This window comes from Podospora pseudopauciseta, chromosome 1 (assembly GCF_035222475.1).
Source record: "Podospora pseudopauciseta strain CBS 411.78 chromosome 1, whole genome shotgun sequence".
Classification (NCBI taxonomy): Eukaryota; Fungi; Ascomycota; class Sordariomycetes; order Sordariales; family Podosporaceae; genus Podospora; species Podospora pseudopauciseta.
In genome coordinates, this window is record NC_085892.1 from 717,237 (window position 1) to 744,238 (window position 27,002).

Here is a 27,002-nt window from a genome sequence, read left to right on the forward strand (position 1 = left end):
TGAAAATGTTTGTTTGTGTACCTAACTGAGATATGTAAAGAAAGCGCGAGGGTAGCAGGTAAGGTAAGGTAGTGTTGGGACCAGCACCTGCCGACAAGACCGGATTTCATTTTGCTCATCAGAGCAGTGGGTTATGTACAGATCTTTTATAGCTCCTTTTTTTCCCCTCCTTCATGAGAGATCAGTCAAGACAGGTATCAGAGGTTGCAACACTGCTCACTGGTTGTACAACATACTATTTACTGGGCCGAAGTGTACAGTCACTTTACTCTGATGACTTTGCTCAAAAGAACTGTGGGGGAAAAGCTGGGTTAGGTAGGCCTGGCGTGAAAAAGAATTGCAAATACTCTTTCTAGAACCAAGAGGGCTTTCGCTGCTCTACTGTTGAAAGGCATGAAAGACAAGCGGGTAATACCACAGAGTATTTCTTGCAATTTGAGCCGGTTAAAGCAACGGGACTTGTTACTGCAATTGGAAGTGTTGCTTGCCGTCCATCAATTGAGATCCCTAAGAGATGACCCTCAGAGGCCGCGCGGCTGTTAACTAGATGCCTATCATTGAAGAACCTAATTGATATCTCGGCCAGGTGATTCGGACCGAGCTTGAGCAATTGGAACAAAGGTAAGTTATCGGGGACGGGAAGCAAGGAGACAACAAAGGGAGAGGAAACCACGGCAAAGTCAAAACCGGTGAGATGGTCCAAGGTGGAATAGTGATGAGGTGAGGTGAGGTGTCACGACATGGCAACTCTCGCCCGCCCGCAGAAACGACATCTCATTGCTGTCAAATTGTTAAAGCTACAGCATCTGCAACGGGCGAGCATATGGAAGGATATATTATGCACATCTCGGTGAGGCATGGCTTGCGTGACGGGTGAAGCCATAGTCCCAAGGTTGTAGGATTTCTATTCAAGCCTCTTCATTACACCAACACCTAGACAGTAGACATCCATCCTTATACCCCGTCATCAACAACCACCCTCAAACTTCATTATCTGCCAAAAGAGGCGACAACTCAATACATTACCATCCCCAACATCCTGTCTCGCATACCACGCTACACCCCCCCACACCCCTTCCCTTCCCTCCTTCATCCATCCCGGAACCGAGACATACCCTCATTCACAATCATATACCACCCGGTAATCAACAAATCCCAATCATGTTACACCCTTTCTACAAAAGACATTGTACAACAAACATATCAAAAAAAACCACCCTCCCGCTTATATCCCCCACATTTCCACACCCAGCACACAAGCAAGTCAGGGGGAAGGAATAGACCGTGATGAGTTGTCAACAATCCAACCCCCGCACGGCAGGTACCCGTTGTCAAATCTACCTATATCCGCCTCCGTGGCGGTGACAAAAACTCTACCCTTTCCCCAGAAACCCCCACACGCCTCCTCCCTCCCTCCCCCTACCCACAAACACACATCAACCAAGCCAAGTGCTTTCTGCAACCACCCGGATCATCCAGATCTGCTTCCCCGAAACGGAGACACCGTCCCAGTGGGAACCCCCACGCTAAAAAGCGCCCTCGTCATCGCTTTAGGGTGGTGCTGCGCTGGTTGGCCATTGTACGTGTTGTTTATTTTGTACAAAGCCGAAGAAAGCGGGATCCTTTCCCGCTCCCTCTTTCACCCTGGGCGTATGGAAATCTGAGTGGTTGATGGTGACTGCGGGCCAGCAAAGAGAGGGAGGCAGGTAACAGCAGAGTACATACGTGTACAACGTGGAGAAAAAAAAAAAAAAAAGCGCATGCCGCTGCGGCATGCGGCTCCCCCCTTCCCCGGACAAGCCCATACTTTTAGCGTGATGTATGTACAACAACAACAACAACAACAACAACAACAACACAAACCCCCGTATCCAAATCGGGACACTCTTCACGTTTTGCTGATTGTGAATTGTCGACACATTGGATGAAGAAAGCCATATTGTCGAAATAGTACCAAAGACAACAAAGACGCTCCGTTGTGGTGGCCCAGCAATACACCAATCTTTGCGATGGTGAATGACCTGGACAAATTTGGACAGATTGATGATAGCAGTGCTAATGCCATCTGATGAAACAGGACTCCCCGCGCGATCTCCAGGAAGGTTACCCCGGCCCGAGAATCGATGCCAAGAGCATCCTTTCGGGACGCCGACTCTCTCCTTGCCTCCTGCCGTGAGACGCTCAGGGGCTGATCAAGCTGAGACCTGGAAGGCATCTTGTGCAAGACCACACACAGCTATTGGCTGCGATCTGCAACTGTGCCCCTGGATCGTGGCCCTTTTTGGAGAGCTAGTCCCGCCATCGTGATTTTCCCGATCCCGGCAGGTGCTCAACGTGCAGCGAGCGAGCAAGCTTCAAGAAGCCACGGGGGCTCTCCCCCTCTCTCTCTCGGGTTGTGTGTGCCATTGCCTCGCTGTGCGACGCCACGGCGACGGTGCCGCCACACCCGGCGCGGCGCTCGCCACGAGGGCCTTACCGGTCGTATGTCCGGTGGTTACGGATAGCTAGAGAGAGTATACCGTTGCGAGACGGTACTGGTAACCTATCACCCTAGCTAGTAAACGGAGGGAGGGTGCTCGTTTATGCCATGAGATAGGCTAAAGTCCTTCCATAAGAGCTCGAGAAAAAACCATGTGCTAGGATCAGAGTCGGTGAATGGCGGTGGAGTACGTAGCACTCAAGAAGAAGGCCTGTTGTGTAGGCCAACGTGCTCTCTCTCGCCGGGCTTTAACCCTTTAACCCCTCAGTCAAAGAGATCGCATGTTATCAACCAGACGTCTTCACGTTCTTTTCGCCCCCGACGCTTCCCGTTGGTGTTGTCGCAGCGCTATTCGAGTTGCGCCAGTCTTTATCCTTCTCTGCCCGGCAGCGTTTGACATAGTCGACGATTTGGAGGGCTGCCGCGAACGTGTTTGCCGATGTGATATCCAGGACGAGCCCGCTATAGTTGGATATGGCGAGTCGGCGACTACAAACCTCGTTTTCGACGGGCCCAACCGGCTGCGGCGCAAACACTTGCTCACATTTCGATAGAGCCGGTTCACTCGGTCGCCGTATCTTATAACTGCACTGTCTCTGCAGACTCATTGTCCTTCGGATGCGTTCAGGGGAGGCGCAGTCCAGGGTCACCGGTATAAAGAGCCTCCCAGTGTTCTCGGCAGCTTCTTCCAACGTCTTAACAAAAGCACGCCCTACCACAGTGTCGGGGGCAAAGGCTGGAAGTAAGACAGCACGCGCCGCGTTGGAAGGCTTCAGCAGCAGCCGAGTGAGGTTGTCGGTGATACAAGGGTTCTCTGGCGTCTTGTCCTCGACCTGCTCAACCTTCTTCTCCTTGTTCGAGCCCTCCCAGTTGACCGTCGTCGATTCGTCGAATATCTCCATACCGACGTCGAACGAGAAGTAGCAAGGGTGTTCCGGAGTCAGAAGATGTTTGTGAGCATGGACGCCATTGGTATCTCCTTCAAAGCCGAGACTGCGTACGTCAATTAACATTGACTTGTCGTCCCCAAGGATGAAGGTCAAGAGCTCTGCCACTGTCTCCTTCCCTACACCAGGCGATCCATTGATGTGAATGAGGGGTGCTGGTTGCGGGTCTATTGGACGGCCGAGTACTTCGAAAGCAGGAATAGGCGGAGGGAAGAGGTGGGAGGAGAGGCTCGGTGGCCGTTGTTCGCGATATGAGCCCATCGGTGTGTTGTCTGATCCTTCTTACGCCCTTGTGTTGGTTCTCAGTTGATGATATGCTTACTTGGTGGATGTGGTGTGCGGGTGGAATTGACGATGAGGTCAGGGGTTTTGGCCCGGCCAGGAGAGCCTTCCTGACGAGGACTTAAAACAAAACACCATGCTGCATAGGTAGCACCACCATTGATGGGCACGTACTGGTCGATATCGGTCGAGGCGAGGTTGCGCGGAGATGGGACGCACACCATAGCTCACCAAGAGCCTAGCTCACATCCGCGGCCCATCCTGAGTTCGGTCCCGTGGGCGCGCAAAACATGCAGAATTGACTCAAACCTGATGTTGGCACAGGAGTCCGGCAAACTCTAAAAAGGGGGGCACACCACGGCAGCCGACCAGTCTCGATCTTTCCAGGTTCCTCCCATCGAGATTGCGGGCATATGTCTGGCCCTAGACTTTGGTTCCAGGAGAGGTGGCAGATGCCTATCCAGGGGTGAGCTCCATTCGAGAGCCTTTCCGTCCATTTCAGAACCAGCCCGGCTTCGGGACCGACTGCTTTTTCTCGAACACAGCCACATCAAAGCGTGCCGCCAACATCAAAGCATGGAAGGAATAGGCGCCTTGAGGGAGAGGATTTGGCCACACGGCAGAAGACGGGACAGGCGATTCTGAGGGAAGTGTGTCATCAAAGGATGTGAACGGGCCTTGGTTCGATATTGCGCCCGGACAAAGACCTGTCTGGACAATGTAGAGAAAATGTACATTAGAAGCAACCGAGCCATGCAGCCGCAAAGCCCTCCCCTCCCCTCCCCCACCCTCCGTAAGAGATAACGCCAGAGGTCATGTGGTGATATTTCTTCCAACCGAAAAGAGAAGGCCTGAAGAAAGAACTCAAACCCTACCACACAGGTACAAGATGTTCTGGCTGATGGCCTCTGTTAGCTCCCCTTGGCCTGTATATACATGTGCCACCGTTCGACCCCACACTTCGGGGTGAGGCAGCGGGAGATCGACGATGTCGCGCGGCTGGATGTGCTTTGAATACAGAAGCGCGGCCAAGACGGGAAAGAAAGCACAGGCATATGGCTTGTCTGTGGGCAAGATGGTGTTAGCACCCGTCGTCTGAAGTCTTTCTATAGATAGGGGCGTAAACTCACGGATGGGAACGGTGTTTCCACTTCGAATTTGTAATATATTTTCAGGCCCTGGGCTTGCCTCTCCTGTCGAGATAACAGATGATCGACGACGGCCAGTCGGAAACAAGTTCCGGCCCCTTGCGTCGGCCGATATTCTTCTAGGCCCCTCCAGCACGGGACTTGGTTCCGGGACGGTAGCCCTGAGCATATCCATGTCAAACGTCCGTGTCAACAGGAAAGGTTTTCGGTCCAGAGCGCATGGTCTAACTCGAACACGAACTGTGAGCTGGTTGGGTGGTTCCGGTGTGACTGGCGTTGTTTCGTCCTTCATTACTGTATCTTCGTCGTCTGCCGATGAATTGCCGCTGGATCTCCTGAGGGGAACAGCCGAAACGAAGCATTGTGCCTCTGATCCGTTGCCCAGAAAGATATGGCCCCAAGCTTGGAGCTCCTGCCGCAGCTGGTGACTGTTCCTTCGTGGAGCCGGTGTCACAACTGATGATGGCAAAGACTGACGACGGTCATCAAAGCTGCTGCTGGTGATTCGCGGAAATCCAACGGGATGCCTTGAGGCTTGATCTCCTATTCCTGACAGCAGTATTGATCGCGTCTCGGAGGCGAGGGTTGGCCTTCTGGGGTAATGGTGAAAAGAAGATGACTGCGGGGAAGGAGCTGGCACTCGGGGCAAAGGCAAGCTTGCCATGGACACTCGTCGAGAGTTTAGCCCGTGCTCGACTATAGGCGACAGAGAGCGGGCGGTGCCAGGGGAGCACTGAGGCTCGAGGTGCCTTCCTCGGTGATCTAGGCTATCTATCATGGCTCGCTCGTGTAGCCTCATCGCTATATCATTGCCAGAAGCTGGTAACATGGCGCTGGGAGGGGGGTCTGATCTCAAGGTGGCAGTAGAGAAAAGGGCACCGGTACGGGTCGTGAATGTTGGGCCTTTGCAGTACTCCTGGTGTTCACGGTGGTCGACATAGACAGGAGACAAATCTGGGCGCGAGCGAGGTTGCGTCTGGGTCTCCATGATAGCGGTTTTGGTGTTGCAGAGAGTTCGGGAACGATGCAGATGTTGCTATGACACCCCAGGTAGAGAGATCCAGCGTTCCCTTGGCTGGTGTCGTACTAGATACACGGGCGGGCGGACTTTGCAAGGTCGATTCATGGTGATCGGAGACAGTCCCGGCCATGCTGCTTTTATTCATCTTCCCTTTCTTCCAGGCTGAAAGGGTCCCTGGGCTCAAAGCCATACTAGATGAGTACACGGTGGTTGAGTCAGACGCAGCGATGCGAGACAAAGCTCCGCAAGATGCCTGGGCTGATTGTCGCGAACAAAGGCGGTGGCGGCAGGAGGTCTCTCTCCTGACGCAGGACAAGCAGATCGAACTAGTAGTTATGAGATGCCACGGGTAGCTATCTAGGCCTTGTCGGCGATAGGTCGAATATGCTTTATGGGCCTGTTCGCCTAGTGTCCGCCATTAACCAGTGCGACGGGCCCATGAACAAAGGAGGGTACTCTTCGGAGCACGCCACCGACACATCATCTTCGCGACTTTCGTTCTCTGCCAAGGCCGAGCCCATGGCCTTGAGGTCTTTGACGGATCATGCCGCACATCACTGTTGGCAGCGTCTCATATTGTGGTAAATATCTTGGAATAAGAGCGTAAGATAGATAATAGAGTCAGAATCGAGGTGGTGATGGTAGAAGGCATACATATATTGGAGGCGAAAGTTGGACTGGGAATGTCAGATGTCTTCAAGTTCATATTCGACCAATCAGATGTGAGAGCTGAAGGCGTCTCAGAATGGGACAGGGACCCCTGCAGGGTCTTGGCAGGCTGGGGAGAGCTCTGAAGCTCGCCATTGGCTGCCCTAAACACAGGTGGCACCTTGACGGCTGGAAAGCCGCAAGCTGGCATTTGGTGTCCATGAATTCTGTATTATCACTTCTCATCCCATCCCATATACTTCTCTGCTGTCCTGTCATGTTGTCTGAAACATAGCGAAACAATTTTGTCTTTTTACTTTCCCCTCTTCCGCACCATATTGCCTGCCCGCCATGGCCGAACCCGACACCGGCGCAAACGCCGCGAGAACAGCTCACAGCTACAAGCAGCTGAAGGAGGATTTCGTGTCCAACTTGTCAGGCGGTTCGGTGATAGAGGTAGCTCAAGTTTGCGCCGTAGCACCAGTATGAGGGACCGTCCGATGTGATACCTCAACTACCACTGACACAACAAAACTTCCAGGTAGTAACCCTCCTCTGGTCCGTCCTCCAATCCCGCCAATCCTTCTTCAAACCCTATACCCCGCTCGCCTTCGTAATCGACTACCTCCTCAACGTCGGCGCCCTCCTCCTCTCAGTAACCCTCTACTCGAGCTCCTCAATCCTCCTCAACATCCTCCTCCTCACCGCCGCAGCCTTTGTCTACGCCGTTCCACCATCCTCCTCCTCCTCCAAAAAGAAGCTAGCTAGACCTAGCAATGCGAAATCCTCCACCACCACCAACCCTCAAGGGCTTTCGGTGCTCTCCACAAAGCCCTTCCTGACAAACTACCGCGGCAACATGCTAGTAGTGACCTGCATCTGCATCCTCGCCGTCGACTTCCGCCTCTTCCCCCGCCGCTTCGCCAAGGTCGAGACCTGGGGGACTTCCCTCATGGACATGGGCGTCGGGTCGTTTGTCTACTCTGCCGGCATTGTCGCCTCTCGGCCTCTGCTAAAAGAGCGCGCAGAGGGCAAGACCACCCCCCTCGGCACAAGATTGATCAGGTCATTCCGTCACTCTTTGCCCCTTCTCGCCTTGGGAGTGGTCAGATTACTCAGTGTCAAAGGGCTGGACTATGCGGAGCACGTGACCGAGTATGGAGTTCACTGGAACTTTTTCTTCACTCTGGGTTTCCTGCCGCCGTTTGTGGCGCTTTTCCAGTCTGCGCTGGCGGTGGTGCCTTCGTATGCGGGGTTGGCGGTGTTGTTGAGTGTAGGGTATCAAACCGTTTTGGAGACGACGGGGCTCAAAGGATGGATTTTGGTTGGGGTGAGGGACAGTTTGCTGTCTATGAACAGGGAGGGGATTTGCAGCTTTTGGGGGTATCTAGCTATCTTCTTGGCCGGGCAGGACATGGGGATGGTGGTGCTGCCTAGGAGCCTGGGCTCTTCTTCAAAAGCTTCTGGAAAAGTGCTGCTGACGAAGATGGGGAGCTGGGCGGCGGTTTGGATGGGTATGTACTTTTTGGCGACGGACTACAAGTACGGGGCTGGTTTGAGCGTGTCGAGGAGGTTGGCAAACTTGCCTTACATGCTGTGGGTTGTGGCGTTCAACCAGGGGCTGCTGTTTGCTTTTGCGGTGGTGGACGTGGTGGTTTTTCCGCAGTTTTACAGCGCGGGGGATGCGAGGGCGGAGAAGGAGGCGTATGAGACGGCCACGAGCAGGGTGCTGAAGGCGTACAACAGGAATGGGCTGGCGGTGTTTTTGCTGGGGAACTTGCTTACGGGGTTGGTGAATATGACGGTGCCGACGCTTCATGCGGGCGGGCTGGCGACCATGGGGATTTTGGTGGCGTATATGGGGGCTGTGACGGGGGTGGCGGTGGGGTTGGATGCGTGGGATGTTACAATCAAGTTGTAAGACATAGTAGAGTAGGGGAGAATTGTGTATCATATCAGCATGGGATGTAAAAGTTGGAAATCTGAGAAGTCTTTTTTGGCATGCTGTAGCTGTTTTACCTGATATCACTTTGAGTAGCGCGATGTTGTTCATCTCTCTTTATCATCAGGGCCATCTATGTGAGGGCAACAGAAGATATCGTGGTTCTTGGGTCTCCGAACGGTACTCCCGAGACTTTCGGCCCGTCCGGACAGCCCCGAGAAAGGTTCCGAGTTTGCGGATCCGGGGGTTCCATCGTTCTCTACACGAAGTCTATACAGTGGGTTGATCCAAGGTGGTGAGACAGTCCACCACCATCGGAAGATTTGGTGATAGGGCCCAAAAGTGTTGGGCAGGAAATGTAATGTTGACGGCTCACAACTCACGGGTGTGTTTTGCTGCTCCTTGCCAACAAGACAACATCTACTTTTTTTGTGTGAGAAAAAAAAAATCCCGAATATTCTGTTTGTCAGTTCATCACAACCTTTGCCAGCCGTCCGTCCCGTACCGTCTTGCTTAGGCTGGTCGGCGAACACGGGACGGTTGGATGAACTGGTGATACTTGTGGAATTTCACATGAAACTTTGGTCGAGTTGTACCGCATACACATGTAGAAAAATTGAAGATAAGATAGGTACCTTATAGGTATTTGCGAATTGGAATCATTGTTTTGGGGCGGGCAAGTTGATATCAGAGTATAATAATTCAGTCAGCCTGGTGTTCAGGACTGCGATCCTGAACCAGTCATAGGGCTGCGGTTCTGGAATTGGTTGAAACGTCTGTCATCATTACAAGATTGACGAGATTTTTTTTTTTTTTTTTTTTTGTTTTGGGAACATTATCTTTTTTGGAAGGGTTGGCGGTCAGCCGCATTTCCGAAACCGAGGTTGGATGGGTTGTTGGTTGATATTGACGTGTACTTTTATATCTATGTGTGGGTGTTGTGTGTGTTGTATCTGCCCGGCAAGACTGGAACAGGTCATCACCAAGAGGGAACTTTCCAACAGAGAAACTCGGCTCATCTCCGGAGTCAATGCCTTGCCTTCCTTCTCCAAAGTTTGGATGTTGACGTTGGACTCTGTGTTATGGTAGCGACTATGGATTGGGAGAAATACGCCCATCAGCACGGGGGGCTCGGGTGTCCTTGGTGCGACCTTTGGTTGCTGGACGTGTTTCAAGCAGAGTCAGTCGCAAGAGGCTGAAAGAGGGAATTACCTAGAATGCGACCGGAATGTTTATGCCCCGCGGCGGCATCGTGGGGTTAAGAAGCGCGGGTGCGTGGCGATCGATTCACATCGCGATCTGTTATTTTATGCTGCTGGTAGAGTTTATGCCCCTCGTCTGAAGGCGCGATTCTTCAAGACGCGCCGGCGAATGGTGATGGCGCCACGCCACAGGAACGAACCAAACGACAAACGGACTTGGGGAAGATCCAACCATATACGACCATCCAATCTTATGCATGAAGATGTCTGATACCGGTTGATATCACTGGTCATGACTGACTACGAAGCTACACCAAAGGGCTCGCTGAGAGAGAGGTGACGAAGGGCGATGGCAGACGTGCATTGCAAACGCAGACCCTTGATCCCTGCGGGTGCTTGGCTCCAGGTACGGAGTCGCTAGGCTGTTTTGGGGTCAGGTACCACACAGTGCTTGAAGACGCACCCTTAGCATCACCACCATGATCTGCGAAACAACCTTGCTTGCCCTGACAGGATCCGAGCAAAGATTGGACTTCTCTCATGGATACCTAGTCATCAAGACATCAGACGGTGAGTCGGCAAATGTCAACCTCGACTTCCGAAGACCCAAGTCATCGTACGTCAAGAAGATGAACCATCATCCACGTCCAGTTGTATATCAAGCCGGAGGGAATGGTGGAATGGTGGAATGGTGGTCCCGGCTAGAGAGACGAAGAAAAGCGCAAGAGGTCCCCGGCCGGCTAAGAATTGGCCGGCGGGATGCTGTCGCAGGCTAGTTTTTGAGCCGGTATTCGGCGAGCTGATCTCAGCAGGCCAAGGTCAAGGTCGTGGTCAAGGCAGGGCAGATAATGCCTCTCTTGTATAAAGTGCTGTGTAAGTGAAGAGGCTGTACCATGGCTCCACGAAAAAGCAATGTGATCTCGAGAGAAGCAACGAGGGGCGCTTCTGGACGTAAAAACAAGCGCGAGGTGGTCATCCCATAGGGCTTTGTGACTTTGATCTGAGACAAGACAAGACGAAACCCCCAAGGGCCGACGGCATTCATTCCTTTCCATTGTCATCGATGTCAGGGAATTAAAGGGTTGTGCTTCTGGATCATCATGCTTGGGATTGAAAATGATACGCATGAGGCCAGCGTAGGTTGGTGCACATGAGATGTATCCACCTTTCAACTGGCCGTCACCCTCTCACCCTGGCGCTAAAACGCTCGTCTTGTCCAACTGGAGCCGTGATATTCCCACTGTATCCAATCCCAATCAAGCCAAGGAGAGGGCACATGTTGCCCGAGTGGGAGAAAGCTGGTCACCAGCAACACCACCAAGCACCACCGCAGCCGCGGGAGAAAGTGAACCTCCATCTCGGAATCTCCCACCGCCTCGAGATTCCCTCTTCGCGTCCCGCGCAAAGCCTTCGTTCATCACCCCTCCTCTCCTCCATCCTCCCTCTTCCCTCCATCCATCCCAACTCCTCTCCTCCCTCCCGTCCCGGACAGGGAGCTCACGGAAAAGGTCCCGAGTCAATTTCGGCGTGCCCCGAGTCTGCCCCTTGGCCCGTTGTTGTGAGGGTGCATTGTTCTTTTTTGCGGCGCAAGTAAACAAGCTGCCCAGGACCAGGCCTGTCCCCGTGCTTTTTTGCTTCCCAGAAGTCGCGTCGCCGCCAACCACAACCACCACCACCACTACACACACACACACACACCTCCTGCTGCACGTTGACGCAGCGCAGCATTCATCCAGAGCGATCAACACTCAAACGGCAGGGTCCTCGATAACAATTCTCACTGGCATCGTGATCATCGCGACTTTTTTTGGTCATTGACCACCAACAACTCCATCGTCTCAACATTGAAAGCAGGACGCAAACAGGCTGTTGCGACCCCACGGTGCATTGTTGCCAAAGCAAAAAGCCAAAGGGACCGACGTTTTGAAACTGCTGTCTGTCTATCTATCGGAGTACCTTCTCCCTCCCACTCCCCCATCGCTCCCCCATTACCCTATTCCGCATCTCCATCCCCCTGGGTCCGCCAGACTGCGGCTTCCTGCCTCCCACCCGCTCCAGTGCAGCTGAGCTCGTCCCGCCTCATTTCGGCTTATCACGCAGTCCAACCAAAACATTGGGATTGCTGCTGCACCTCGCACCTGCTTTGCTCTGCGCATTGGCGGAGGAGAAAAATGTCTGGTGCGTTCCAGGCACCGCCGCACCATCCGACGTCAGTTTCTGCCCTGCAGACGCCGCCCCTGAATACTGCATCGCCTGTCAATCGCCAGTACTCGCCTGGCCATCCATCGCCAACACAGGAGTACTATGCCAATCACAGCCAGCAGCCCTCCAGAGCATCGCCCGCTGATTCCTCGTCGCGACACCCTTCGCGGAGACCCAGTGCCACCAACAACGACCATCTTGCCGACCGCAATTCCCCGATGAGCTCTCGCGTCGCCGGCGCCTCGCCCGCTCCAGTGCCCGTGTCTGCGGCAGCATCTACGGCTTCTCCCGACTTTTCGGCTTCTAATCAAAGGCGAACCATGCCTGCCGCCGCTGTCCCTCCCCGGACATCCAGCTCCCGACGCGCTCCAACCTCGGAAAGATCCACTGACTCGTCGTCTCGCCGGACACACGGTGACTCGAGCCGCGAAACCAATGGCAGGATGGATTCAGCCGACGAGGCTGCCATGCAGAACTCACGCAACCACCGCCGGGCGAGCAGCCAGGCAAACAGCACCTACGACCCCCGCACAAACCCATCGGCACCTGCAGCTGTTCGCTCACCACCTGTTACCACAAACTCGACCAAGGCCCCGTCGAGAGAGGCCAGCGATATCCTGAATAGCATACTTATCTCGCAGCCGGAGGTGGACATTGAACGAGAAAAGGAGCGGTTGGCACAAGCTCAGCCGCACCAACCCGCGGCCATGCTTGACGACGATGCAGCACCTCCTCCCATCGTGAATGCGGGACACAATGGCGAAGAGGCTCGGAGAGGTGGAAGGAGTCGTCACGACCACTCGAAAAGAGAAAAGCACACCAAGTTTGGCGAATACATTCTCGGTAATACAATTGGCGAGGGAGAGTTTGGAAAGGTCAAGCTCGGGTGGAAGCAGGAGGGTGGTGTTCAAGTGAGTGCAATTGTCGTACGGGTTATCCGTGGTTTGTCGTGCTGATCATGTTTCCTGCTGCAGGTGGCCATCAAGCTGATCAAGAAAGATCAGCTGGGAAGCAATCCTTCTCGTATGGCCAAGATCATGCGCGAAGTGGCCATTTTGAAGCAATTAACTCATCCAAACATTGTCAGGTTGCACAAAATGGAAGAGTCGGAGCGACATTACGGCATTGTGCTCGAGTACGCATCCGGCGGAGAGTTGTTCGACTACATTCTGAACCACCGCTATCTCAAGGACAATGCTGCCCGTAGATTGTTTGCACAGCTTGTGTCCGGTGTGGGGTATCTGCACAAGAAGGGCATCGTACATCGCGATTTGAAGCTGGAGAATCTTCTGCTGGATCGCAACCGGAACATCATCATTACCGACTTTGGCTTCGCCAACACGTTTGATCCTGCCGAGGAACTCAGCGAAGAAGAGGAGCTCAACTTGACGGACCGCGAGTTTGTCAAGCGGATGGGTCTTGACAGAGTCAAGCCCAGCGGATCCAGGAAAGGCGATCTGATGCAGACTAGTTGTGGCAGTCCATGCTACGCAGCCCCAGAGCTGGTTGTCAGCGACTCGCTATACACAGGCAGAAAGGTGGACGTCTGGAGCTGTGGTGTTATACTGGTAAGCAACCGAGCAAAGTCATCAGTTGGACGGATTGCTAACTGGTATCCAAAATTAGTACGCCATGCTCGCTGGGTATCTGCCGTTCGACGACGACCCGGCGAACCCGGAGGGTGATAACATTAACCTTCTGTACAAGTACATTGTCAACACCCCGCTCACGTTTCCCGAATACGTCACACCTCATGCCCGAGACTTGCTGCGACGAATCTTAGTGCCCAACCCCCGCAAGCGCGCCGATTTGTTCGAAGTCGCCCGTCATAGTTGGCTCAGCGAGTATGCACATGTCGTCGAATTCATCACATCCAGCACCACCACCCCTGGCGAGATTCAAAACACTACAGTTCCGTCTGAAGACGATGCGCCAGGCCTGGCACGCAGCGCCTCTGTTCGCGAGGCATCAAAGAAGACGACGGTTCCTCCTGCATTGGGTGGATTGGCGACAAAGCAGGGCACCATTGATACCGAAGCTGAGGCGGCTGCGTACGCCAAGCAGCAACGCGATAACAAGCGCCGGACAGTCCAGGTGGAATATGTTGCGCCGAACACTCAGACGCAACGAGGAGAGGCTGCAAGTACCCAGTCTTCTGGTGGCCGCACACGCGCTCGCTCTGGCAGCCAGGGTGCCGTAGAGGTGGTGGACCAGAATCCTGGTTCGTCCTCTTCACCGGACGACAAACAAAACTCGAGAGACCCGGCGGGAACCAAAGATGCTTATGGAAAGCCGCCGGTGTCTTCGCGGAGACCCCCAAGCGCCCACCGCAACGTCAACTCGGGTGCTGCTGCTGTACAGCGCGTCGGCGGTCGCGATGCCCGTGCTACCTCGGAGACTGCCTTTTTCGGTTCCGCGGCCCCAACAACGAACGCGAGACCCAACACTGGAGGTTCCATGCAGTCCCTGGGCTCCCGAGCTGCAGGCAACCGTTCCTCGTATGGCCAGCCAGCACCGCCTGAGCTTGCCGATACAAATGCGCATGGGAAAATTCAGCAACCACCTAGCCGGGGCAAGAATTCATACGGAATGCCATCGACGGGAGACGCTCAAAATACGGAGTACGGGCGGCCCAGCATCAGCGCCATTCCTCCCAAATTCGCCCGTGTCTCGGGGTTCGAGGGTTCACCTTCTGGCTCGGGTACGAACCTCACCAACACTAGCCAGGAAGGAAAGGGACACAAGAGATCTAGCACAATGGGTGAGATTAGTGGCAAACTCTTTGGTCGCAGCGGCTCGCTGTTTGGAGGTAGGAATCGCAAGCGGCAGCAGGAGCAGCAGGAAAAGAACAAGAGATACCCGCCCGTCAGCATGAACAATGCGCTCGCAGGTGCCGAGGAACCTAGGGTGTCTATGGACTCGAAGCGATCTCGCCGGTCGTACTCTATTGGCCTTGGTAACAAGAGATCCGGCAGCATATCCGGATCCCAAGGCTCGCAGCAGGAGAAGCAGAACAGGCGGTTTTCATTTATGCCTGGCGGTTTCTCTTTCAAATCGATGGGCATTTCAAAAGATGAGCCTTCGCCTGCTTTGGATTCACAGCAAGACCTGCCGATTCAAGAGCCTCCCACGGTTGATCAGTATGGTCGATACGTCGAGCAAGATGTGGAACGGGAGCATGTGGATGCCTCTACCCTTGATGGAATGTATGCTCAGCTTCAGGGACCACCAAGATCTAACGATCAGTACGGCCAGCAGCAACCAAGGCCGCAACAACAACAACAACAGCAGCAGCAGCAGCGACAGGAATATTCGTCAAATCAATACGACGGGCGTCGCCCTTCTAATGTCGAGGGGTACCAGAGCCAGACGTTGATGAATAGCAGCTCGGACCACTCAATCGACAACAATATGCGAAGGCCTGCTGGATCGGCACCACAGTTGCCACACCTTTCGCCACAAGACACGGCACAAGACGGACGCAGAGTTGCTAGCGGCGGGCGGCCCGGCCGTGGTGTGTTGCAGAAGAACAAGCGGTTTGTTGACGCGTGGGATTCGGATGGAAACACTCGGGGACATGACCACTCTGGAAGTAGTGGGCCTGCACGAAAAGTTATGGACTTTTTCCGGAGGAGGGGCAAAGCCAGAGCCGGAGAGCTGAACTAGGGGGCTGGCAGGATGGAGGCTAGTTGCCCATGTACGGATGGAAGGATGTGCGAATCGTGTCAGTTCAAACTCGGCTGGGAGTAATCGGGGAGTTGTGTATGTTGTCGTTGTCGAGAGTTGAGCTCAAGGGCAGGAATCTTGAGAATTTTCTGTATCATGAAACCTTTTCCACCCCCCTCTCTCTCTCTGCGACCTCGACGAGACTTTGCATGGCATGGAATTTTGTGTTTTTTCATTATTCTCTTGGGCGCTTGGGGGTTTCCGGAACGCAAAGGGAACACAGGGCAGGTGGTTTTATGCTTGAATGGCGAATAAGGGTTGTTTTTGCTACGCTGTCAGCTTTTTTATTTTAATCTCGCTGTTTATTTTCTTCAAGAAAGGGGATGATTTTTTCGCTTCTTTTTATGTTGTGTTGTCTTTACCACTTTCAAAGATGCTTTCTTGTTCTTTTCTTGCGCCTTTTCTTTTTTGTCACTGAACATTTCCCCCCCCTCTGCCCTCAAGCGCGTTTATAGCTTTTGATCATACTAGTTACCTATCTCGAGGGGTCGAAGGGGCATAAGCATGTACACGGAGGGAGAGTAAGAGAGATCGAACACACACAAAGAGGGAGGATTCAAAACAGGGCACTTATACCTATATCACCACACGACAACTTTACTACAAAAGAAGGAGGAAAGCGCGCGAAGAAAGAAGGAGAAATCATTATATGTCCTTGTAATAACATCAACAACAACAATAACAATCAGAAAGATGAGAAAGATGAGAAGAAGAAACAAAAAGAAGCGTTGCATTGCTCTTTTTTTTTTTTTTTTTTTTTGTTTTTTTTTTTTTTTGGCGTGTTTCATTGCGTGTCTGCGTTGCTCGGTTGCTGTTGTAGTCCTTGACGGACAACTTTCTTGTGTGTGTGTGTGTGTGTGTGTGTGTGTGTGTTTGTGTGTGTGTGTGTGTATCTAAATGTGTGTGTATCTAAAGTAGCGTATGTTATAGGGCTTGCTGGTATCGTGGGTTGTCGTCAGGGGCTAGCTCTTGTTGGAGCGAGACTATTTTCTCTTGTTGATATTTGAGGCAATATGTGTTGTAATTGGTTTCTTGGTGGTTGAGAAGGGGGAAGGGGAAATAGTAGCTAGGAAACCTGTATACGTAGTAGATCTTATTCTCGGGGATTTCCTTGTACTGTAATTTAACTGAACATGCTACCTACGACAAGCTGAATTCCATCGACACCAACTCAGATCTCATCCGATATTCAACTGCAACCACACAAGGTCATTCTAGCAAGGAAGAACCTTGCAAAATCTTCCTCCTCGTGTCCATGTTCCAGACACCTTCCCTGCAAAGACTGTGAGACGCCAGAGTATGCAAAGGAAGAAGAAAACCAGCCGAGTTCCTGCTTCTTGTCTTACAGTGGCTACACCATGCCTTCCACACAGCCAATTTTATTGCCAGCAAGCAGCCCATGGCCAAAGGGGGATCAGTCCTCTCGCCCTACCCCTTGTTGAGGGTAGGTAGGTCGGTATCTCCCAGAATTCATAATCATAAAATCGCAACAGACACTACATAACGACTTGCTAAGCAACCACCATTGACCCCCATTTAATTTATATATATATATATATATATCACCCAGATAATGATGTCTCCTAACCTCCCCACAACAAAACAGACAGACGGCTTCCAACTACAACAACAACAACAAACAAATTCCCCCCGTAATAGACCATGAATAAATAACCCTACCCCTCCCTCCCTCCCTTCCTTCCCTCCTTTCCATACCCGGAATACCATCGAGTGTGTGTGTGTACCGAATCACACGCCTCCCCTTCCCACAACCCCGCCCCTCCGTGATATATTTCCTACCGCCCAGAGAAAAGAAACCCCTCTATTTATGAAAGGAAAAGAAAAACCCACTCCACCCAACTAACCCCTCCATCCGTTCATCCCTCCCCATAAAAGAGGGAAAATGTCACTGCTAGAGTGATGAGAGGAAAGAAAGAAAAAGAAAGACCCTGCATGCATCCTGCCTTGCTTTTTCACTTTTTCTCACCCACCAAACTGAAGCGAAGGGAGGGGGTTGCACAAAACACCATAACCGATTGTGACGAGTTCTCAGGTAGATGTTTGTGTGTGTTTAACCAACATTCTCAATCTGATGATGATCACCACCATTGTTGCCGTTACCGGTTCCCCCATTGCTGTTATTGCTATTGTCCTTATTCCTCTTCTTCTCCTTCTTCGCCCACCTCAGACCGCAGGCGTTGCAGAGCGTCTTCGGACCGTTGGGTCCCTTGCGCCATTCGGGCGAGTCAAGCGTTCCTAGCGTCATAAAAATCAGTTCACCGTAGTTAGAAAGAAAAAGAAAAGACAGAAATGAAAGAGAAGATACCTACCGCAATCGGTACAAACATACTCCTCCGTCACCTTCAACTTCTTCTTCTTATCCCCCCCTCCCCCTCTCGGGTCCCTGTCAGCCGGTATCGCGATCCCCGCATCCCCCTTCACCAGCGTCGGGCTCGCGTTCCCCGTCGTGATCCCCCTGCTCCTCTCCCCCTGCTGGTACCGCAACCCGGTGAGCATCTCGATCGTGTCTACGTGCGTCCCGCCTTCGTACCGCGCCATCTTGTCCCTGATCGAATCCGGCCTGTTGCTCCCCGTCATCCCCTCCAGCGCCTCCCTCGTCAGACTCACGGCCGCGGCGGCGGCAGCAGCAGCCGCAGCCGCGCTGGCGCTCGCGGGCAAGTTGGGAGGCGGCATGTCGGTCGAGGCGGCGGCATTCCCAGACATGGTGTACATCGGCGACGTGGCCGTCGGCTTGGCGCCCCCACCACCAAAGAAAGTGGACGTGTCCGCGTCAGAAGGGGTGATGTCCGATCTTCCTTCCTGACTCTGCCGCCACGTGCGGTGCGACTCCTCCACCTCGTCCTGCTCCTCCCGCTTGAGCTCTGCTATCCGGCGCTTGAGCCGCTCGTTTTCAATCTTGTGCTCCAGGAACGAGTCCAAAAACCCAGCGTTCTTGGTCGGGTACGGACGGGACATCATAAAGACGGCCTGGCAAAAGGGGGATTGGTTGTTGGGGTTGGGCGCGAACTTCGCGGCGGCGATGTGGGCGTGGCCGACGGATTCAAAGATGGCGTACTTGTTGTCAGATTTTCGGAGGCGGTAGAACAATCGGAGCGGGGAGCCCGAGGCGATGGACTCGTTGAGCTCCGAGGTGAAGACGCCGACGTCGTCGGGGTGGATCAGGTCTTTGAGGAAGACGTCGAGGAGGTCGGCCGGCTTGTGGCCCGTGAGTTTCTCAACGCTGGGGGAGACATGCTTGATGCGGCCGTTGGCGTCGAGGATGTGGAGGAAGTCCTGGAGCTCTTCTACGACTTTGGCGGGCCAGTTGCGGCGCTTGGTGAACTCGGTGACCGTGTTGGCCGTGGTGTTGGAGCCGCCACTCCCACCCCCATTTCCGGATCCCAACGTCGCGACGGGGAGGGGGCCGGCGCCGGGCCCTCCTCCTCCTCCTCCGCCGCCGCCTACGTTTGCGGTGGATGACGAGTCGTCCGGGGAGAAGGGCAGGTCGACCGACGGCGCCAAGCCTGCTGACGGGGAGGGCTGTACGGCGGCGGGGCCTGAGGGGTTGAAGGGCTGCTGGGCGTCGAGGCTCATGGACATGTTGTCGTCAAATGGGGGAAACATGGAACTGTCCAGCAGCGACATCATGTCGTTCGGATCACCGCTCATCTGCACGACCAATCGGCCACAGGCGTCAGTGTGGGTGAGTACTATTTTTTCGTCATATGTTGGAGGAACTCAAGCTTGGTGATGGTGATCGGATGAAGACAAGGTATAGGTAGGTACAGGTACAGGTATAGGTATAGGTACGTGACATGCAAAAATGAGAACAAAGACAAAGAAACAAAATTAGAGGACAAGAGTTTTTGCTGTTGTTGCTTGCGAAAACGTCAAGAGTAGTAGTTGCTCACAGTAACGCCGCCCACGGAGCTCGTGCCATAGCCAAAATAGTTGCTCCCCGACAGAGAGGGAGGAGGCCCGTGAGACATGGTAAATAGTACGGAATAGTTGGTGTGAGTGGTGTGGTTTGCTGCTGGGTCGCAGTAGGGGTGTATGGTTCGTAGGCTCTCTTTTTAGGGGGAGGCTGCGAGTTGACCGACTAGGAAATAATGTAAAGCAACGCAGCAGCACATCGATGAGGACCCCTTCTGGCGCTGCACATTGCCGGGTCGCGAGACAAGTAGAACTTTGTCGGGTGTGTTGAGGGATCAAAAAAACATCAACGACACCACCGTCCGAGTATATGAGTATATGCGAGATTGGCGAGAGGTAGGTTGATTTGAGACGAATAATAAGCCGGGAAGATAGGTAGGATATAAGGGCGACAGCCAAGGTTTGGCTGTAAAAGGGGAGGCAACACCTGGTTTGATGATGGCAGCAGCAAAGCAAAAACTCGGCCGCGGGAACCCTTTTTAGGGAGGATGGGATTCCTTCAATTCAGGATGGGAATCTCTTTCGCAGCGGACCCCTCGCACCCCGTTGCCCCCCAGACATGGCCTGAGCTTCAGCTGCCAGGCCTGCCACCGCTCAACGTCAGAACCGTGACCGGGATGGTGTGTCCTCGACGTGGGACTCGGGTGACGACGCTAAACCCTGTCGACAGAATGCCCAGTGGTGCCCTGACTGGAGCTGACTGGTTGCGAGATATTCCCTCCAATCTGTAGCGGTCTAGACTCGGGGAAGAGACGTCAGCGCAGCCGAAGCGAGACTCGCCCCAAGATGCTGTCTGTATCTCTATATAGACTAGAGACCTCATGAACCTTGCCGACCCCGTGGCGGAAGAGGCACCGCAGGCACCTGGCAGGCCGGGAGTGTGTGAGAGTGTGTGAGAGTGTGTTTGTGATGAGCAGGGACTTTTCCAGGGCCGCAATCGTAAGTGTAGCTCTAGCAAAACTGACATCATCTGGCCTGTATAAGGCGGTACAGAGAAGGGTTCCGGCGTCCCTGTGGCACCTCCGAGAGCCCGAATTATTGATTGGGGGATACGGCCGCCCAGTCAGCGCCGTGGCATTCACGGTTGGTCCTTGCTGACCGGATTCGGGGAAGTCCACGTGCAGAACCTATACCTGTGGTTTTACGAATTATTCTAGGGTTCTTTTTTCTTTTCTTTTCTTTTTTTCGGGTGTCTATGGTGATCTTCAACGAAGCCTTGAGCCTAGGACCATGTGCTCGCGGCGCATGCGGGGTTCAGAGATACCAACCCCTCCTCTCTTTGTCAGCGGTACCTTTAAAAACGTACACGGAGCTGAGGCTGCTCCTCCGGGGTCTGTCCTTGCACTCGCCTACCCAGTTGCTCAGTGCTGCCTGATTTCCACTGAGCTCAGATCCCACGTGAGGACGTGTTTCGCAACCCTTGCCTCTGCCAAAGACCGCGACAGGTACGCGCTTTGCATCTACCTAGCCCAGCAGACGTCAGGGATGGTTTTCCCCATCCAAGAGGCTTCTTCCACATCACGCACGGCTCCATCGCATATTCTCGCAACCCTCCTCCCAAGATATTTTCTTCAAGCCAAGAGGCACCTACCACGCTGCATGCATAAAATCAGCCAACGATCTCTAGCGCGTGGGACCCTTCATCGTATGATTTACGTTGGCTTGTTTCGACCCTCGATCCCTACGCGAGAAACACCATGTCGAGGATCGAGAAGCTGTCCATCTTGGGCGTGCGCTCATTCAGTCCCCATGAGCAGCAGGCCATCGCTTTTAACACACCGCTCACCCTGATTGTCGGGTACAATGGTTCGGGCAAGACGGTGGGTCTCTGCGTTGCCGTTATTCCGTGCCAACAACATGGCGTCGATGCTGATGATGTGTTTTAGACTGTGATCGAATGCCTCAAATATGCCACCACGGGTGAGCTCCCGCCCAACAGTAAAGGCGGTGCCTTTATCCATGAGCCTGAGCTGGAAGGCGAAAAGGATGTGCGCGCCCAGGTCAAGGTGTCGTTCAGATCAACCATCGGAGAGCAGTATGTCTTGACTCGCAATGTGCAATTGACAGTCAAAAAGACCACAAGATCGATGAAGACGCTGGAAGGCAGTCTTCTTCTGAGGGGCCAGGCTGGAGGAAAATCCTCGGACCGTCATGTCATTTCCACCAGAGTAATGGAGCTGGACAAGTTGGTCCCAGAGAAGCTTGGTGTTTCACCAGCCGTGCTTGAGGCCGTCATTTTCTGCCACCAGGATGAGTCCATGTGGCCTATGAGCGAACCCTCGGCTCTGAAGAAGCGGTTCGATGAAATCTTCGAGGCCATGAAATACACCAAGGTAATCGACAATCTCAAAGTGCTCCGCAAGAGAAAGGGGGAAGAGCTGCGAGAATTGAAAATTCAAGAGACGCAAGACAAGGTCAACAAGGAGAGAGCCGACAAGGTTGGCAGGCTCATAATACAAATGAGCCAGGAGATTGAAGAAGCGCAGACAAAATGCAGCGATATCCTCAAGCAAATGGGAGCCAAGGCCAAGGAAATCAAGGACAAGCACGAACAGGCCAACAGTTTCTTGAAGATTGTGAACGACCTGCAAAACAAGACCGAGAAGCTCGAATACAAGAGCGAAGCTATCAGGGAACTACGGAGCCGTATCGAAGAACTGCCGGATAGTGATGATGTACTGCGGAACACTCTGGCTGAGTATGCGCAGACAATAGAGAGGACTGTGGCCGACAGAGATAGGAAGCAGGCACAGCAACAGGAGCTCCAAGCGGATCTAAAGCAGTCTCGGGACAAGCATACGGCCAAAGTTGCCGAACAGGGCAAGCATCAATCCGATAAGGACAAGTATGAGCGCCAACTGGCCACAAGAGATCGAATGGTTCACGAGGCGGCCGAGCGCCACGAGATTCGCGGCTACGATGGAGACCTGGACGGTGATCTGATCAAGTCTTTTTACGAACGTATCCAGAAGGCCCTCAACGACAAAAAGCGCGAGCTGGAGCGGCTCCAAAAGAGCAATGCTGAAGAACTGGACAAGAAGAGCTCTGTCATTGCTGAGCTTGAAGGCCGGAAACAATCACTGAACCGGGATCGGGCCTCAGCAAAACAACGCATCATGGCCATTGGGAGGGAGTCGGCCACCGTTCAAGGCGAACTTGGTTCTCTCGACGTGGACGAGGGCTCTGAGGCTGCTCTTCGTGCAGAAATGAAAGAAGTCGAGGCAAGGATTGAGGCAGCAAAGGCCGACGAACAATCTGCGGACCTCGACGGCCAGATCAAAAAGGTCCAGGATGAGATCTGGCAACTGGAAACCCAAGCTGCCAAGCTCGGGCGGGAACTGGTTGAATGCACCAGACTGGCGTCTGAGCGTGCACAGCTTGATCTGCGCAAGAAGCAGCTGACTGACCGACGGCGCGATCTTGATATTCTCAAGAATACCTGGTCTGAGCAGCTGTCGGCGCTTCTGGGCGCAAACTGGACACCGGACACTGTCGAAGCTGAATTTCAGAGCGCCTTGAGAAAGCAGGACGGTGTTGTTGCCGAAGCCAGAAAACAGAAAGACGCCACGCAGCAAGAACTCAAGCAGGTCGAGTACAAGCTATCCACCACTCGGGACCGGCACACCAAACTTTTAACAGAGATGAAGAGCTGCCAACATGACGTTTTGAAAGCACTACGTGCCACCAGGGACGAGAACGACCCTGAGCACCCCCCTCTGGACAACTACGAGGCGCAGACAAAGCACGTAGAGACGGAGCTTGCCCAGATCGAGTCCGATCTCAAGTTGACTGAAGAGATGAAGACCTACTACACCAAGGTCAAGACAATTGCCGAAAAGCACAACAAGTGCAACCTTTGCGACCGAGATTTCCACAACCAGGAAGACGTAAAGAGGAGGGTCTTCAACAAGATTGCCAAGGCACTTGGCGATGAAGTGAAGCAGGAGTTGGAGGTGGACAAGGCAGATTTCGCTGCTCGTTTGAGGCAGTTGAAAGCTGTGCGTGCCCAGTATGATACCTATGGACGTCTCGAAAAGGAGGTGCCTACCCTGTCCGCGGAGCTCAATGTCTGCACAACCCAAAAGGAAGACCTGGTGCGGCGGCTGGAGGACAAGGACCTCGCCTTTGGCAAGGCGGAAGAGCAACGACGGGAGATGGACTCTCTCAGCAAGAATGTTTTGAAGATTTCTCAAAATCACAAAGACATCCAGGAAGCCGAGAGGCAGGTCGAGCGGTCGCAGCAATCTTCAAGCGTGACCACTCGCAGTCCCGACGAAATCAACGAGGAGCAGACCACCTGTGCGGAGCAGACTCGTGTCGCCCAGACCAGACTCAACAAGCTCACTGTCGAGAGACAGCGACTCAAGGATTTGGCTTCGCAGCTCGAGGTGGAGAGGCTTGAGTTGAGACACAAGATAGCCACTGCGGCCCAGCAACTTGAGCGGAAGAAGAGTCTTCAAGACCAAATTCGGCGGTTCAAGGAGGAACAAGCACAGCTCCGCGAGTCGGTTCAGACTGCTGACAATGATCTGGAAGCCCTCGAGCCCGAGATGGCCACCGCACGCTCTGCCCTTGACGAAGTGCGGCAACACGGTCGGGCCAAGGAGCAAAAGGTCACAGAGAAGCGCGATGCTATCGGGGGCACTGTCAGTGAGCTCAGGATGATTAACGGTGAAATCCAAGAGTATCTCGAGCGTGGCGGCCCCTCGAATCTAGCTTCCAACCAGCGCGCTATTACCACGCTGGAGGCAACTATTGCCAGCATTGAGGCTGAGATGAAGGATTTGACCGTGCAGATCAACAAGCTGAATAAGGAGATTGACAACAGCGACGCCAAGAAGAGAAATATCTCCGACAATCTCACCTACCGCAAGAACCTCCGCGAGCGTGTCGCTCTTCAACAGGAGATTGAGGAGCTCAAATCCCGCAAAGCCGAGGAAGACTACCAGCGTCTCAGCCTCGAGGCGCGCATCCTCGAAGATCAACGAGGCCTGTTGACGGCGGAGCGGGAACGGTTGATGGGCAACGTGGCGTCGAAGGACGACCAGCTGAGCCGGCTGCAAGAAGAATACGATCTCGACCTCAAGGGCGCCAAGGCCAAGTACAAGGAATCGCACATCAAGGTTGAGACGACCAAGGCGGCTATTGACGACCTTGGCCGGGGCACCATGGCTCTCGACCATGCCATTATGCAATTCCACTCTCTCAAAATGGAGGAGATCAACCGCATCATCGGCGAGCTCTGGAGGGAGACGTACCAAGGCACAGACATTGACACGATCCAGATCCGGTCCGACGTAGAGTCGGGTGCCGGTTCGGGAGGCGGCGGCAAGCGCAACTACAACTATCGGGTTTCGATGGTCAAGGGCGACACGGAGATGGACATGCGCGGGCGGTGCTCGGCAGGCCAAAAGGTGCTGGCTAGCATCATCATCCGGCTGGCGCTGGCCGAGTCGTTTGGCGTCAACTGCGGCCTGATCGCGCTGGACGAGCCGACGACCAATCTCGACAGCGACAACATCCGCAGCCTGGCGAGCAGCCTGCACAGGATCATCAAGGCGAGGCAGTCGCAGGGGAACCTGCAGCTGATTGTGATCACCCACGATGAGGAGTTTTTGAAGCACATGCGGTGCCAGGACTTTTGCGACACGTTTTACCGGGTGGAGCGCAACGCGAGGCAGAACAGTGTTATTCGGGTGGAAAACATCACGAGGATCTCCGAGTAAGAGAGGTTAGACAGCATGTATATGTTGATGAGGTATTAATTAGCAAATGGAGGGTCTGGGAGTTGATCACGGTAATGTGTGTCTTTAGCTGAACAGGGACAGGTGATTGCGGAAAAAAGGAGGGGATAATATGGGAGATCAACTCTCGCCCGAGGTACATTATGAGGCAGCCCGCATTATATGACTGGATGGGGTGATGCTCGAAATTGTTAGAGGGTACGAAGCACGACTTGTATTGGGGGGTTAGAATGCCGAATTTACGGCAGGCAAGAGGATGCGGTGACGCCTTGGGGTTTTTGAAGGACTCAACAGCAATCCAGTTAATGTTGCCCTGCAGGTCACTCGGGTAAACGCAGGCCAGCAGTGAAGTGTATATCTGAGCCTCTACTGCTAATATTACTCTTATGCAACCTGGTTTCTATAATCTTGGTCAGCATTGGCTCTTGAACATGCATCAGACAGACCTACCATGGCGTAACCGCCTCAGGATGCCGACTGTGTTTTTGCCCTCCGTCTCTTGGTCTATATCTCTCGACCCAAGGCAGGCAGTAAACACATCGGCTTTCTATAGAGCAGAGCTTACAGCTTGTCTCCATCTTCCCTTCTTGTCCTGTAAAACTGCTTGGGAAGTCCCTTCTACAAGTCCTCCTCCTCATCATCCCTCCTCCTGTTGTTATTATCCCTCACCCCCGGACTCCTCGACCTCGACCTCCCACTCCTCTGCCCCCTATTATCCCTCCCCCTACCACCACCTCCTCCAGCAGATCTCCCACCTCCTCTAATCTCCCCATTATGGCCCTGCTGGTTGTTCCCCTTCCCAGGAGGCGGCCTCACAAACGCAAAGTCAACTTGCACGTTCTGGTCCAAGAGGGGCGTGTTGTGCGCACCGTCGATGGCGGCTCTTGCTTCCTCAATGGTGGAGTACTCGATCAAGGCGTAGCCCTGTTTCTGTCAGCCAACCTTTTGAGCAAAGGGGGGGAGGGGGGGGGGAAGATACCTTGACATAACCCGTCCGTCTGTCCAGGTTGAGATGCAGGTTCCTAATCTCGCCGTACTCCCCAAACATGTCGTGGATGGCCTCCTCGTCGGCCTCCTCGTGCACGTTGGTCACCATGATGATCCAGCCTTCGATCGAGCGGACGGCCGTGGCGCGGGTGTGCGTTTGCATGGCTGAGGTGTTGGCGTAGGTTGAGGAGGTGGTGGTTGTTGTTGTTGTTGTTGTTGTTGTGGCGGGCTGTTCTTGCTGGGGCTCGTCCAGCTCCATTGTGTCGTTGTTGTCGGCAGTGGACATTTTAATTGCTTTATTTCGTGTCTTGGGAAATAATAAGATTGTTTGGTTGCTGCATACGAAGCCGAGATGTTTGTTTGTTCTTCTCGGGCGGTGGTGGGATATCGTCGGGTCGTAAAAACAAAACAAAGTCGCTGGTTGGGATAATTGGGAGTAATCGCGGGGAGTTGGCAGTCGGTCGCGAGAAATGGGTGTGGGGCTGGTTGGGTAGTGGACAGTCGTCAGAGCAGGGTCGTCAAGGTTCCTGCGGTCCTAACCCCAACCCGAACCCTGCTTCTGTTGACACACCTTAACAGCCCCGTACGCATTTCGTAAACAGCAGGCACTCATGGAAATGGTTCAGTTTATGTTAATATAGTTCAATGACTACTCCGTTCCACAGCCCTCTACACAATTACATTACACCCCCTTCCCAACTCATCAATACCACAACGTCGCAACTCCCCCCCCCCAAAAAA

General features: G+C 53.6%; 7 protein-coding genes across 7 annotated transcripts; 3 read left to right on the top strand and 4 right to left on the bottom strand.

Annotated features, from left to right (window-relative positions):
- Nucleotides 1-2,766: 2,766 nt before the first annotated feature.
- Nucleotides 2,767-3,687, bottom strand: QC763_101838 (uncharacterized protein; the record flags this gene model as incomplete). Its single annotated transcript, XM_062906738.1, has 1 exon — nucleotides 2,767-3,687. One exon carries the CDS (start codon nucleotides 3,685-3,687, stop codon nucleotides 2,767-2,769), a length of 921 nt encoding a protein of 306 aa, XP_062769617.1.
- An 817-nt stretch (nucleotides 3,688-4,504) lies between these two features.
- On the bottom strand, nucleotides 4,505-8,484 carry QC763_101840 (uncharacterized protein). Its single transcript, XM_062906739.1, has 2 exons — nucleotides 4,839-8,484; nucleotides 4,505-4,772 (listed from the first exon to the last, which is right to left on the bottom strand). The coding sequence occupies exons 1-2, from the start codon at nucleotides 5,842-5,844 to the stop codon at nucleotides 4,573-4,575; spliced, it is 1,206 nt and encodes a 401-aa protein (XP_062769618.1). The 5' UTR covers nucleotides 5,845-8,484; the 3' UTR covers nucleotides 4,505-4,572.
- On the top strand, nucleotides 6,325-8,598 carry GWT1 (Glucosaminyl phosphatidylinositol (GlcN-PI) nositol acylation protein). The gene is made up of 2 exons (XM_062906740.1): nucleotides 6,325-7,008; nucleotides 7,067-8,598. The coding sequence occupies exons 1-2, from the start codon at nucleotides 6,877-6,879 to the stop codon at nucleotides 8,444-8,446; spliced, it is 1,512 nt and encodes a 503-aa protein (XP_062769619.1). The 5' UTR covers nucleotides 6,325-6,876; the 3' UTR covers nucleotides 8,447-8,598.
- Nucleotides 8,599-10,933: 2,335 nt separating this feature from the next.
- Nucleotides 10,934-16,360, top strand: QC763_101860 (uncharacterized protein). Its single transcript, XM_062906741.1, has 3 exons — nucleotides 10,934-12,782; nucleotides 12,846-13,439; nucleotides 13,498-16,360. The coding sequence occupies exons 1-3, from the start codon at nucleotides 11,841-11,843 to the stop codon at nucleotides 15,535-15,537; spliced, it is 3,576 nt and encodes a 1,191-aa protein (XP_062769620.1). The 5' UTR covers nucleotides 10,934-11,840; the 3' UTR covers nucleotides 15,538-16,360.
- A 1,133-nt stretch (nucleotides 16,361-17,493) lies between these two features.
- Nucleotides 17,494-20,676, bottom strand: WC-2 (White collar-2 protein light receptor). The gene is made up of 3 exons (XM_062906742.1): nucleotides 19,509-20,676; nucleotides 17,928-19,266; nucleotides 17,494-17,853 (listed from the first exon to the last, which is right to left on the bottom strand). The coding sequence occupies exons 1-3, from the start codon at nucleotides 19,584-19,586 to the stop codon at nucleotides 17,669-17,671; spliced, it is 1,602 nt and encodes a 533-aa protein (XP_062769621.1). The 5' UTR covers nucleotides 19,587-20,676; the 3' UTR covers nucleotides 17,494-17,668.
- Nucleotides 20,677-20,717: 41 nt separating this feature from the next.
- On the top strand, nucleotides 20,718-26,552 carry RAD50 (DNA repair protein rad50). The gene is made up of 2 exons (XM_062906743.1): nucleotides 20,718-21,350; nucleotides 21,417-26,552. The coding sequence occupies exons 1-2, from the start codon at nucleotides 21,228-21,230 to the stop codon at nucleotides 25,254-25,256; spliced, it is 3,963 nt and encodes a 1,320-aa protein (XP_062769622.1). The 5' UTR covers nucleotides 20,718-21,227; the 3' UTR covers nucleotides 25,257-26,552.
- QC763_101890 (uncharacterized protein) lies at nucleotides 25,893-26,879 on the bottom strand (the record flags this gene model as incomplete). Its single annotated transcript, XM_062906744.1, has 2 exons — nucleotides 26,254-26,879; nucleotides 25,893-26,198 (listed from the first exon to the last, which is right to left on the bottom strand). Exons 1-2 carry the CDS (start codon nucleotides 26,545-26,547, stop codon nucleotides 25,893-25,895), a joined length of 600 nt encoding a protein of 199 aa, XP_062769623.1. The 5' UTR covers nucleotides 26,548-26,879.
- Between the last annotated feature and the right edge of the window lie 123 nt (nucleotides 26,880-27,002).

Bases quoted from the DNA above. Each gene is read 5' to 3' on its own strand.
- GWT1 (XM_062906740.1), top strand. From the start codon at position 6,877: ATGGCCGAACCCGACACCGGCGCAAACGCCGCGAGAACAGCTCACAGC. The intron at 7,009-7,066 runs GTATGAGGGACC...CAAAACTTCCAG, and splicing joins AAGTTTGCGCCGTAGCACCA to GTAGTAACCCTCCTCTGGTC.
- RAD50 (XM_062906743.1), top strand. From the start codon at position 21,228: ATGTCGAGGATCGAGAAGCTGTCCATCTTGGGCGTGCGCTCATTCAGT. The intron at 21,351-21,416 runs GTGGGTCTCTGC...GATGTGTTTTAG, and splicing joins ACAATGGTTCGGGCAAGACG to ACTGTGATCGAATGCCTCAA.
- QC763_101860 (XM_062906741.1), top strand. From the start codon at position 11,841: ATGTCTGGTGCGTTCCAGGCACCGCCGCACCATCCGACGTCAGTTTCT. The intron at 12,783-12,845 runs GTGAGTGCAATT...TTCCTGCTGCAG, and splicing joins AGCAGGAGGGTGGTGTTCAA to GTGGCCATCAAGCTGATCAA. The intron at 13,440-13,497 runs GTAAGCAACCGA...ATCCAAAATTAG, and splicing joins GGAGCTGTGGTGTTATACTG to TACGCCATGCTCGCTGGGTA.
- QC763_101840 (XM_062906739.1), bottom strand. From the start codon at position 5,844: ATGGAGACCCAGACGCAACCTCGCTCGCGCCCAGATTTGTCTCCTGTC. The intron at 4,773-4,838 runs GTGAGTTTACGC...TCTTGCCCACAG, and splicing joins TGGAAACACCGTTCCCATCC to ACAAGCCATATGCCTGTGCT.
- WC-2 (XM_062906742.1), bottom strand. From the start codon at position 19,586: ATGTCTCACGGGCCTCCTCCCTCTCTGTCGGGGAGCAACTATTTTGGC. The intron at 19,267-19,508 runs GTGAGCAACTAC...TTGGTCGTGCAG, and splicing joins GCTCCGTGGGCGGCGTTACT to ATGAGCGGTGATCCGAACGA. The intron at 17,854-17,927 runs GTAGGTATCTTC...TTATGACGCTAG, and splicing joins GTATGTTTGTACCGATTGCG to GAACGCTTGACTCGCCCGAA.